The 12,498-nt window shown below is 45.0% G+C and overlaps 1 protein-coding gene across 2 annotated transcripts in view; it reads right to left on the reverse strand.

The window, feature by feature from the left end:
• The window catches only part of DOCK8 (dedicator of cytokinesis 8), a 1,170,453-nt gene that overhangs the window by 787,660 nt on the left and 370,295 nt on the right, over positions 1–12,498 (reverse strand). For both annotated transcript variants that reach the window (XM_069625758.1, XM_069625759.1), the window contains 2 exons: positions 8,459–8,608; positions 5,681–5,761 (listed from right to left, as the gene is read on the reverse strand). In XM_069625758.1, the coding sequence (XP_069481859.1) occupies positions 5,681–5,761; positions 8,459–8,608 (231 nt within the window). The remainder of the gene's footprint in view (positions 1–5,680; positions 5,762–8,458; positions 8,609–12,498) is intronic.

Consider the following 12,498-nt stretch of genomic DNA (forward strand, 5'->3'; position numbering starts at 1 on the left):
GCAAGTAATGAAACATAGCCATGGATGTTGGAAGTACCATCCATCCCCCCAGTTGTACAGAGGACGGATATGGGGACTATTACCAATCCGACATTGCCAAGGTCATATTAACTACCCCTTGTTACATCTAAAATGTCCACTCCTCCTGAAGAAACTAACAGTGTGTCTGAATTAAAAACCTTCACGATAGGCCGGGGCCCGCTGACGTTCACAGGAAAATGCACCAACAGATCTGACTTACTGAACGTTTGCAAGAACATACCTGCCTTGTGAGTACTATCGTTCTCTGCTTTTCGTTTTGTAGACCCAATTAATTCAAATGGAGAAAGCTATGTGCGAGGACATTGTTCGACTACACAGGTTCCATCTCTTATCCGCAACCACTTGAGATCCATTGCGAATGTAGGATATTTGGTTGAATGTCCATCCCATATGTGTTCAATACCTCCGGTAACAAAGGTCCAGGCCCCTACTTCTACTCCAAAGTTGGCCCCTACTTCTACTCCAAAGTTGGCTATACTAACACAAGAGATAAGTGTCGGAAGACGCCATGGGCTGGTAATGGTTTAAAAAGTTCTTAATGAGACAACTGGTGGAAGTAAAATGAACTATGAGGATATAAAGCTGGAATACCCGTGGGCATTCTCACTTCCTGGACTCAAATGGGTCTCTTCCTATTTTTGATGAGTTTGAAGTAATATTTTGCAAGCAACGTGGCTCACTAATAAAATACATATTGAGGGTTTTATTTTGTTCCAGCAGGTTGCCATCAAGTGTCCCCTTGGGTGTCCCTCATGGGGCTTAATAGCTGAGATAAAGCAGAGCATAGCACTGTTAAGTGTGAAATTGTTATTACGATTATCTCATGGCTATCGAGGTTGTGATGAAAGGGGCAGTGGAAGCTACTGCTCTGCTGCTGATGAATGTTTATGTACCGCCATTTTGTCTATAGAGGAGATCCATGAGACTATTCTTTCTGTATGTACCACTTGGTGTACACCCGGCGATCATGAATGTATCCTGTTGGGCAGGGATTAGATGTATTGATCATTAACTGTGCCTGAACTATAAATGTGTTATGCCGGCTAATACATTGCTAAATACACGTGGGAATGATAATGGGAAGCAATGGGTTGCCTTTCTGAAAGAATGGGATTTACTTCTGTATAATGCCAGGACCCAAGGGGATAGTCCCGGCCAGTGTACCTGGTATATGGGGAAGAAAACCTCTACTATATATTATTTTTTCAGAAGTAATACCTGTTCTGAGAAGGTTATGTCCCTCGAGGCCTGAATTACTGAGTACAGTGTTCAGGCCATTTCATACTTACATTAAACGTCGAAGCAGTGTCTAGAGGTCCGCTTTGTGGGGGAGATTGGACGTAAACCATGGGGGAAACAGAATTTTTTGGATCCCTAAAAACATAGCTAAGGTATCACAATCTGTTAATCAACTGCTAAGATACGAGTATGATTTGGTTGAGTATTATAGTCTGTGTAACATAGGCAACTGTCTTTAAACACTCGCCTATAAATCAGGCACGATCACACAACGCTACCATACCACATATGATGCTTAACACTCAAAGGGTTTTGATATTAAAATATGTGATACCAAGTGCTACATGTGCAGGCAAATTAGAAAAGTTAGACGCGAACAGTGCCCACAATGGTTAATTGAGGCAAAAACGAAGAAAATCAAACAAGAATATAAAAGTTGGCTGTGGAGAAGAAGGTTCTCAGTTCTCAACCTACAGTGGCAGGAAATGTTTGCAGCGCTTTGTACTGGTCAGGCACGTTCCATTTGGCGAATGCTGACAACGGCCAAAGGAGATAAAAGATGTAGTAGGATAAACCCTATATCTGAGGATGTATGGATAGCATATATCCAGTCTAAATATGTAACAGATGAGGCACCAATAAATATAAACTATGATCTCCAATGGCTCCAACATCCTGTTTTAGAAGATATTTACGCTGTTATTGTGAGTCTAAAGGGATCTCAAGCACCATCCCTAGCGGCTTATCGAATGCAGTACTTAAAGCCAACCCTTGGGCATGGACCAGGATGCTAACAATTTTATTTCACATGGTTTGTAGAGAAAGACAAGTACCGATTTCCTGGCGGCAGGCAATGTTATTGCCTGTATATGAAAAGGGAGATAGCGAACACCTGAATAATTAGAGACTACTATCACTCCTCGATGTACCTGGGAAAGTGCTTACCATCTTTGTCTTACACGCCCTTCCGAAGTGGGCGGATAAAAATCACGTGTGACATTTTACGCAGACTGGTTTTCTCCCTGGTTCGGCAAACACCCATAATATCAAGTGTATGGATATGCTGTTACCTGAGGCTGCAACAAAAGGAAATCCTGTATTATACCTGATTTATGTGGATTTGAGTGCAGCGTTCAACACTGTTAACCAAGCTCGCCTTTAGCAGAAGTTGCATTTGATGGGTTACCCTGAATGGCTGCTGTCTATTATTTTACATCTGCACACTAACACTAATGTGCAGATAAGATTGGATAATGCAGGACAATTGTCTGTAGCAGTGGAGATAAACAGGGGTGTCTGACAAGGTTGTGTGCTGGCTCCCCTGTTATTTAATCTCTATTTCGCCGACGTACCCTGATGATTGCTGGCAGTTGAGGGTTGTTCTATTAAAATAGGTGACCATCATATATTTAGCTTATTATATGCAGACAATCTGATTTTGCTAGATCGCACAATAAGGGGGTGGGGGGCTAGAACAACTTGAAGGACCTTATTGATTAGGTCAGCCTGGGAGTAGATAGCTACAATATAGAATATGTAAATAGCTATATACATACAGCTATGCACAGGAACTTGAATTCACCCGAGACTTGAAATGATGGCTAATGGGGACTACAGTGCCATTATAGAGGGTAAGAAAGGAAAAGCCTGACAACTTACTTTTGCAATTAATAAATGTTCAAAATTGTTTCTGTCCTTTTTTCTTTTTCTCTTGTATACAATTGTCCATTATTTCCATTAGCATAGTACAACATACTAATGGAAATGTTGGAGAATCTTATTGAGTCTAATTACTTTATTGAAAAATGTAAAGCAGATGGAATCTATAAGATTATTTTTTTTGTTCTATTTTTTAACAGTAAAAGGTGGCTACAAAAGGAACCTTTTTTTGGGGTGTTTTTTATTGTGTATTTTTTTGTTTGCATTTTTGCAGGAGAGGCCAGAAAGTAAGGTGGGGTGGGGGAATAAGGGAAGGGGCACCAACAACAAATACGTAGGGGCAGGTGGACAGGGGAAGATGTTGGCTGGGCCTTAAATCTAAGGTAGGGGGTAGTGTTTCTCATTCATGCTCCTTGATTGCAACCTCGAAAGCACTTTGAAACAGCTCCCCCTGCAGAGTGGTGTGTCACAGTACATACACAGTATTGTTGTCTTGGAAAAATATGGATCAACAGACTCTTTTATGGCTTGTAAGGAAGCCGGTGGGAACTTCTGCCCTACAGGAGTAACCTGTGTGGTGTCAGGAGTGGTTGAGGAAGAAGAGGTAGAGGAAGACAGTCTACTAATTCCTGAGAAAGGAACAGCCTTTCTCTGAGCACCCAGGGTGGTTTGAGTGGGTGTGGCGGCACATGGAGGTTGTAGAAAAAGAGTACTGCCCGTGTTGTCCGCACTCAATGCATTCACCATGGGCAGCCCAAGCCTTTGGTACCCCTTGTATGGTCTTAAAGAACCACCACACAGATGATTCTCCCCGAGTGCTTGAGGTAGGCATTTCCTCTATCTCATCTTCCTGGTCCTCTTGATCCTCCTCTGCCTCATTGCGCCAGTTCCCCAGCCAGGCCCTCCAGCTGGTGGTGGTGTTGGTGGTGGCCCCTGGGGAGGAGGGATAGCCATTGCTGATGCAATTTTTAACGTTAAATAGTAGGTGTGCCAATACTCTTGCAAGCAGGTGCTCTCTCCTGGATTACAGATGTAGAATGACTACGAATGGGTGTAGGAGCTGTGCGAGGGTAAACTTTAAACTTGAAACTTCCCAGATCGGCCGAAAATGCACTTTCAATAAGTTTGTGGACCTGTCATTACGCTGCACGTGCGGTCATGTGACACTCTCTGGGAAGTCTGCGATGACGTCAGACGTTCGCGAACATTGGCAAACAAGAAACAATGTAAAAAGTTGGAGAAGGTTGATAGAAGTGTTAAGAATGTTGCTAGGAGGTGGAGAACGGCACAGTTTTCACTTTAAACTTCCTAGATCGGTGGCCAAAAATGCTACTATATTGGGGGTGAGTATGATATTAGGAGGTTGTCACAAATTAGGATGCACTGGTAAAAACCTATGAATTTCAATGAAAAAACGTTGTTAAAAGGGACGTTATGGGACGTTATGGTTACAAGTAAAAGCGAAAACTCCAGAAATTCGCAGTTATGGTAAGCTAAGCAGCCATAACTCATGCCACCACCGTGCACTGCTAAGACTAACACCCAGGACATCAAAGATGATATCACAAATGTCATTGATGACATCACTGATGACCTCACATATGGTCAAATAGGTGTTAATCAAATCCACTTGTATCCCTGGGCTGGCTTTGGCTAGGGATCAGGGTGTTAATGTGTGCTTGTTTTAGGTTAGCTTCAGTCATCTGGTCAATCTTTCTGTAGGTCTCGATTTCAGCATTCCCTGACAATGCCTAGTCTTCCTTTTCCCCCCTTCTTTCTTTCTTTCTTTCTTTCTTGTTATACAAGTAAATACAAATATTAAAAATGGGATTCTGTAAATAACCTGTATTAGGCATTTGAGTTGCACCTCAGTATATGATGGCTGTACGAGGCATACAAGGCTAGACATGGGCATAGGCTGATGGGTGGTTTATTTGGCTGCACCATGGCAAACATGCAGGCTGTATCATCAATATGAGGCTGCATCCATCATTCAATGGCATCAGCGGTGCATGTGAGGCTGTCTCAGGGCATAGGAAGGCTGTAGTTGGGCATAAGAGATTGCAAGTGGCAATACATAAAGCCAAATCTATTGCGTGTGTTAATGCTTGGTTTTAATTGTTCCTTCTTCTCATCATCCTAACTGCCATTAGTACACAATACTCCCATTTCTTTCTGTTCATCCTGATTAACGTGTCAAACCTCTTGTTTCAGTGGGATGGATGTCTTTACTTCCCCTGCATTCACTCAGTCATATTTACTTCTCCATATCGTTACTTCTTCTGTCTTTCCCTTCTCCTAGCATTCCCTTCGTCATTACAGATGGAGACCCCCTATTCTACCCCCTGCTACCTTGTGACCCCAACCCTAACCTTTAGATTACCTTAACCACATGCATTGCCACCTTTGCAATGCGAAGAACGAGCAAAGGCATGACAAAGTAAATGTCTGGCGAAGTGAAGACATACCCAGTCACTGCAGGAGAAGTTTTCTAGGCGAAGTAAAGGGGGGGATACCGTTTCATTGGATTCTGTTCTCCTTACTGCTCACTCATTTCGCGGCAGTGTTGCCCCCCTAATACGGGAAAGTATATGCATGGCACTAGGAATACTGAGAGGCAACAACACTCAAAATGTACAAGTGCACTTTGCATCACAGAATAATGGCAATACCTAACGTATCTGGGTACACAGTTCTCTTTTCTTTGAGTCATTCTTGAGCTATGTATGCTGTACAATACCTTCCCGCCTTCGGTTTCCTTAATAGCCATATAGGGCTCGGCACACTCTCCTATCTCTCCTTGTTGAAGAACTTTTTCGATCTGCAAAAAAAAAGATGCCATTTAGCGTCATTCAGGACTGACAGAAAGTGGAGCTTTTGTGAAGCTAGCTGAAAAGTACTATGGCGTGCCCTTCTGATCAGAGGCTTTGCTCAATTCGTGCAGGTGCTGATGAAACATTGGGACATCCTCTGACTTTTACTCATGAGAAACACAGTGATTGTGAATTAACACAAGCAGTGCATGTCTGATGTATTAAAGTTCATTACATTCTTCCGCACCAGGTGATGGAGAGGGTTTGCTTTTTAAAACTGTAGAATCAATCACACATTTCGGAAGTTCAATGCAAATATCTCCAATACATAATCCCATACAATTGATTGTGCCTTCATTATTGCGTTAGCACCCCATTACATGGGTTGTACTGGGGGTAACGGCCTGGCAGCCCGAGATGTAGGCATGAACGAAGCGAGGGCCTATAGAGAGGGCACCGGGATGTTACACCCCCCCCCCCCCTTCCAGCCCTTGCAAAGTGGTGCTAACGCTATTGGCAACAAACCAAAGCAGTAACCCAGGGTGCTAAACAAAAAAAGGATTTTCATTCATTGAAAGAGACGGCACACACGTCCCGTTCAATGAATGAAAATCCTTTGCTAAGATGGCCGCCATGGTTGTGGAAGGAGCCCCTCTTCCATTATCATGGCGACCTGGAAAAGCAAGAGGCAGTGAAGCTGCTGAGGCGCAGCAGGAGCTGTCACTGGAACAATCAGGTAAGTGGGCCGGGGAGAGGGGCTGGTGAATAGTTTAAGAAAAATAAAGAGAAATGGGATGGTGGGGGGAAGAAGGCGCTGCAGGGCAGGAAAGGGACCCAGCGGGCTTCGTGGAGCACGGACCGACATCAGAGATTTCAGCCCATGATCCATGGAACGTGATTGGCTGCACCGCGCGCCCCGGGTGCCAATTTATATGATAACCCACATAGTGATCCTATATTGAAATTGTGTGTGACATCACCACACAGAATAAAATCCCCAGAGATTTGTGGTGTGTTTAACCATGCTCCATGCACCCAGGAAGAAGCGTCTTCTGTCATGCACAGGGCACCGTGTGTCAAAGCCTGCCACTTAGGCCAATTCCTCTTACTTACAATGCTGGGCTGTTCTGGAGCTTCCTAGCACACCACGGGTACTTCCACCCCCTCGCAGGGCCCTCACACATCTGCAGCACAGGTTGCACATTTGGATCCCCCATCAGTGCAGGAGCTACCTGCTTCCACCGTTCAAGCAGTGTAAGGTTCTTCTTGAACCCGACACCTACAGCAAAAATTGGTGTTTTGTGCGTTCCACACATTCATCATCCAGGCCACAGTGCTTGTGGTTACTGATGACTACCTGCGCAAAGCAGAAGGCAATTACTAAACACAGTTTATTTCATTTAGTGCACTGATGCATGTGTATTAAGGTTATTTTCATTTGTTTCACATAACGTGTATTATCATTAATACTGATAAATGTCACAATGTGGATCCCTCTTTTTAGAATGGCAGACGTCATTAAACTCTTTTAGTGGCAAATTGGTGAGTGTTGGTTGCCTCACTCCATTCCCAGAGAAAAAGATGGCTGCATTTGAAGGCTTCCTTCTATGATTAATGCTGAACAGTTGCCACCGCCGCTGTAGAGGGGTGTAGAGGAGCAGTGAACAGTCCATCTCAACTTTCACCCCTAGCACTACCTCTGCTGCGACCCCGGAACAGTGTTTAATTTGTCGGGAGCCTTCCAGGGCTCAGCCCCGGCACTTATTTCTGAGCCTCGGCATGTTTTCCGGGTGGCTTTACTTATCGATCCCTAGGGAACCCACCCGGTATTGAGCAGTTGCAAAACTGTGGCGAATTCCATAGGCAACGGGTCACACTGAAGAGATAGAGGAGGGGAGCACAGCAGATATCCTATATCTGCTCTGTGCCCCTCCTTCACCCTGTCAGTGCTCCAAAAGGGGGCAGAGTGTTAAATGGAGGCATACAAGTATAACATCTCACTTTCATGCTTTCACATAGTGCTCTGCCCCATTTAAAATCAGGCCCTGTGTGTGACATCACTGTGACACTTCATTGCATACTGTGTCAAGCACGTATCTCTGTGCACTTTTGTACATTTCAGAAATGTCCCTTTTGGTATACAGTATGCAGAATGGGATGAGATAGCACAGTGAGTTAAGTGGTTGCTGTAGCAATTGCTTTCATTGTGCAGGCCAACACTGGTTTGAATCGCAGCATGGGTGGGTGGCTCTGCTTTTCATCATTCCAATGTGTGTACATTAAGTACCATTAAGCTGGATAGCATTAGGATATGTTTTGTTATTATAGGCTAATAAATCAAACTGGTTCCATCCAGCATATGTCAATAATCTTGACATGTATATTTTCTGGTCAAATGTAGCACTACTCGTTATTTTATAAATCTTACACTTATTGGAGGTATTTCGCTTTACATTTGTCATATCGCTTCATGTGATGACAAGGGCCCAATGGTAATATGACAATACTTTCGGTGTCTTCATCGGGGTCAAAGGTCATGTGATGATGCACAGGCGATATCATCAGATGTGTCATGTCATCTCCTCCCCTATCTGCTACTTGCTACCCATTGCACTTTGGCGAATTGACTCTGAATGGCAAACACTATAGGAATAAATCACCATTCCACCGGAAATCACCACTATTCAGCCAGATCACATCCTTACCTTCACTACCAAGTAGATGTCTGACGAGGGATAAGTCACAGAAAAGGTTGCTGATTTCGCTTGACTGGTTTGTGCAACGCTGGGAGTGTGGTTCCGCAGGAAACCTTTTAACTGTTCAGAGTTGAGGTCACAATGAAAGTTTTCTGAAATCTTTAAAAAGACCAACAAAGAATGCATGTTACTTTTCTGTGTTTTTTCAAAGCAAACAAGAATCCAGTAAAAAAGAAAGAATTACCAAATTCCACTCCCGTTCAGTAATGTGTGCAATATGTTTGGACAACTTAGAGTTATTATTTGAAAATGCCATCAACTGACTTAGGGCCTCATTACAACTCAGGCGGTAAGGGGTTTACGGCGCCGTAAACAGCGCCGACCCTTACCGCCTGAGTACGAGGTCCCTTAGCGCCATGGCGGATTTAACACCTGCTTTTAGCAGGTGTTAAAATCCATGGCGCTAAGGGACCATGGAGTTAATTACGCCACCGTAATTTACGGTGGCGTAATTAACGCCTTCCCCACTCCCATTATGCCCTATGGGGCAAAAATGGGAATGGGGAAGGGTAAATGGGGATTGGGGACTTACCGCCCCACCAACCTCGGAATGGGGCGGTAAGTCCGCCAACCACCATGGCGTAAACATAGTTTACGCCATGGTGGTAAAGTCACGGCCCAGGCGGTAACTTACCGCCTGGGTCGTAATGAGGCCCTTAGCCTTTTAATGCTTTCATACACTTTTGATTGAGTATGTCTTGCTCTGAAGCACTACTTGTTTTACTTACAGTCTGTCCCCAAGATGTCTGAAAGTTAGGTGGGATGGGCAGTGGCGTAACAGAAAATGTGGGGGGCCCCCCTGCGAGCCCTGCTGAGGGCCCCCCCCAACTCGGCAACAAATCACAGGTTTTGCTACACTCTGGGCCGGCCTAGATTATCACGCGTGCACAATATGCATGAACCTGCTGTTGAAGAGGTATGCCACACACTGTACTAGGAGAAAGATATAAATATGTGTTTTAATGCAATATACAGCACACTTTCTGAGAAAAATTGGCTAAAACGCCAGAGTGTTTGCAATTGTTTTGTAGGGTAACACCAATCCAATGCATGCAAGTCACCAACAATGCGCAGGAACATTAATGCTTTGCTATTAAATATGCCATGCCACATTGAAAAGATGTCCCACTGGCTGCACAATGTAGACCATTGTAGACACGTAATATTACAGGAAAGCATGCCAGGCCACATTTAGATATACCTAGACTGGTTGCACAAAAATGCCAGTCAAAGCAATAACACTCATCAAAAAGAGAGCATACATTGAAGCCTGGGTCTCTGTGGCCTCTAACAACACAACCAAACTCTTTAAAATCTGCCCGGAACTGGACAATCCTGTTGCGGTCTCCACCTCTCCTGTTCCCTCCCAGGCCCCCTCTACCTATCCTCCTCCTTTCTCCTCTTTATCTCTGACAACATCTGACAAGGTTTCTAGATAAGTCTGATCCATGAAAGTGTCGTCCAAACAGCTGCTCCCCTGCTCCTCCAGAACCATCAAGGACCATATTGACAGCCTTGCTGCAGCCTTGGCCGAATTCCAAAATCACTCTTTCACCATTGGAACATTCCCCTCTCCCCTTAAGCACTCCCTTGTGCACCCACTCTTCAAGAAGCCGTCTGCCGATCCTACCTGCCTGGCAAACTATCGTCCAATCTCCATCACCCCTTTCCCGAGCAAACTCTTGGAAAATAGCTGGTCCTCTCGCAGCTTACTCTCCACATTGAATCTGTTAGTTGTCTACATGACCATCAGTCTGGCTTCAGAGCTGCCAAAGGCACGGAAACTGCTCTCCTGAACACCCGTGAAGATCTGCTCTCTAACCTTAATTCCAGCATTCCTTCTGTCCTAATCCTCCTTGATCTTTCCTCTACTTTTAACACAGTCAACCACGCCATCCTGATCAATCGACTATATGAGAACCTGGGCATCACGGATCAGGCCCTGGAGTGGCTGACCTCCTTCCTCTTGGGCTGCCCCTCACAGGTCCAACTTGGTCCCCTTCTCTCCGTTACCTCTCTCTCTACCTGTGGCATTCCCCAGGGCTCTATCCTCTCACTGTTTTTTTTCAACCTCTACTTACTTTCGCCAGACCACTACATTACTCAGTATCGCTGACTTTACAGCTATCGTTTCTTCAAGGTTCAATCGCAGGTCTGCCTTTCTTCGCGTCTCATCCCCATGTGTGCAGCCTTCAATTATGCAATAATATGTTGCTACTTCAATCTTTCTTTAGCACACGCCACTCTCTCACATCGCTTGCCAACTCCCCGGCTGTATGCGTTTCTTTTCTGTTCTGTGCCTGTTTGATTCTCGAGTTAAGGTTAGTACCACAGGCTTGACCTCGCCTCCCCAACTCTGCCGTTCACCCAGGAGGGTCACTGGTGTCCTTGAAACACAATACAGCTTTCTTGTTTGGGACTCCGCCTTCTCCACATGTCTTTCGCTGCCTTTTGGAGGCAACAACCTCTTGCAGGGCACTTCTGGGATTCTCCACTCGTGGCTCTCGTCCCTCAGTACGTTGCTCTGCTCCAGTAGGTTCGCCTTCGCCCCGGAAGTTCTGCTCTTACTCGTGTTCCACCTTGCTCAGAGTGTGTCTCTATGTTCTGCCTTTTATCTGTGTGAGGAGAGCTAAATGGTATCAGAATTATACACTTAGTGCCCAATTCATGGAATGTATGGCACGGTGCAAAGTGACTTTGCAGTGCAGACACTAACCCTGATTCATGTAACTGTGCAAAGGGTCTTTTTGCTGTGAAAAAAGACACTTTGCACTATTCCATGAATCAGGGTGTTTGTTGGCAGTGCAAATTTGCACCAGTGAAAAGTCACTTTGCACCGGGAAAAGAATTCCATGAATCAGGCCCTTGGAGTCAAGTGACTAACTTTGACCGACCCAATTAGCTGGACATGTCCAATGTAATGTGTACAAGTTAGCATGTTTACTCTCAGTCGCCCTCTTCCTCGGCCCAGTGTCTGTGTGGAAAAAGGGGGGGGAGTTGACATCAGAGAATCCCATGAAATAGGAGGTATCATAGGTACGGGAAGGGAGGCATAATGCATCTCACCACCGGCTGCCTCACCCCGACTCCCCGAAGACCCCTCACCCAGGTGGTTAACCCGCACTGGTCCACCCTCAGGGTCTGGATCCAAAGGCGATGGCCATGCCCTGGCCACCTGAGAGAGAGATCCCTGGGGACTAGCAGGTGAGACACCCTTTGGTTTCTCACATCCCTTCCCCTATGTGATGTAGCTGCATCTGTTTCACAGGGAAACCAGGAAAGGAAATCAACATTCCCCTGTTCCTTTACTTTTCGGTGTTCCACAGTGAAACAGTAGGGTTGCAGGTCTAAGAACCATTGCATGACTCGAGGGTTAGGGTCCTTTTGTTGACTTATCCATACCAAAGGTGAGTGGGTGGCAACAAGTGTGAACTTTCTCCCCGGAAGGTAGTACCTCAGAGGAATAATTGCCCATTTGATGTCAAGGGTCTCTAATTCCAATACAGAGAAGTTTTTCTCACGTGTGGATAAAGTTTACAGCTGGTCAATAGGATGGGGTGTTCTAATCCATCGCATATTCGCGACAATACTCCTCCTAACCCCGTGAGGGGGGCATCAGTCTGTAATACGAATTCCTTTGAGAAATTTACCACTTTTAGTATTGGGTTTTGGCATAAGGTTTGTTTCAGATTATTGTAACATGCATCGTTCTCATCAATCCAATGAATATTCTGGTGTTCCGCATTTCTTAGTTTGTCTGTCAGGCTAGCTGTACCATCTGAACATTTCTGATAAACCTACAGCAATAACCAATTAACCCTAGGAATGCCCTGAGGTCCCTCTTGGTTTTAGGTGTGCAGGCATCTAGGACGGCTTTCATTTTTTCTTGCTCGGGTTGGACACTGCCATTACCTACAAAGAAGCCTAGGTATTTCACGACCAATCGAGCCAGCTTGCATTTTGATGGATTGGCAGTTAAACCGGCCTCT

Source organism: Ambystoma mexicanum, chromosome 6p, assembly GCF_040938575.1.
Source record: "Ambystoma mexicanum isolate Mex_15411 chromosome 6p, UKY_AmexF1_1, whole genome shotgun sequence".
Classification (NCBI taxonomy): Eukaryota; Metazoa; Chordata; class Amphibia; order Caudata; family Ambystomatidae; genus Ambystoma; species Ambystoma mexicanum.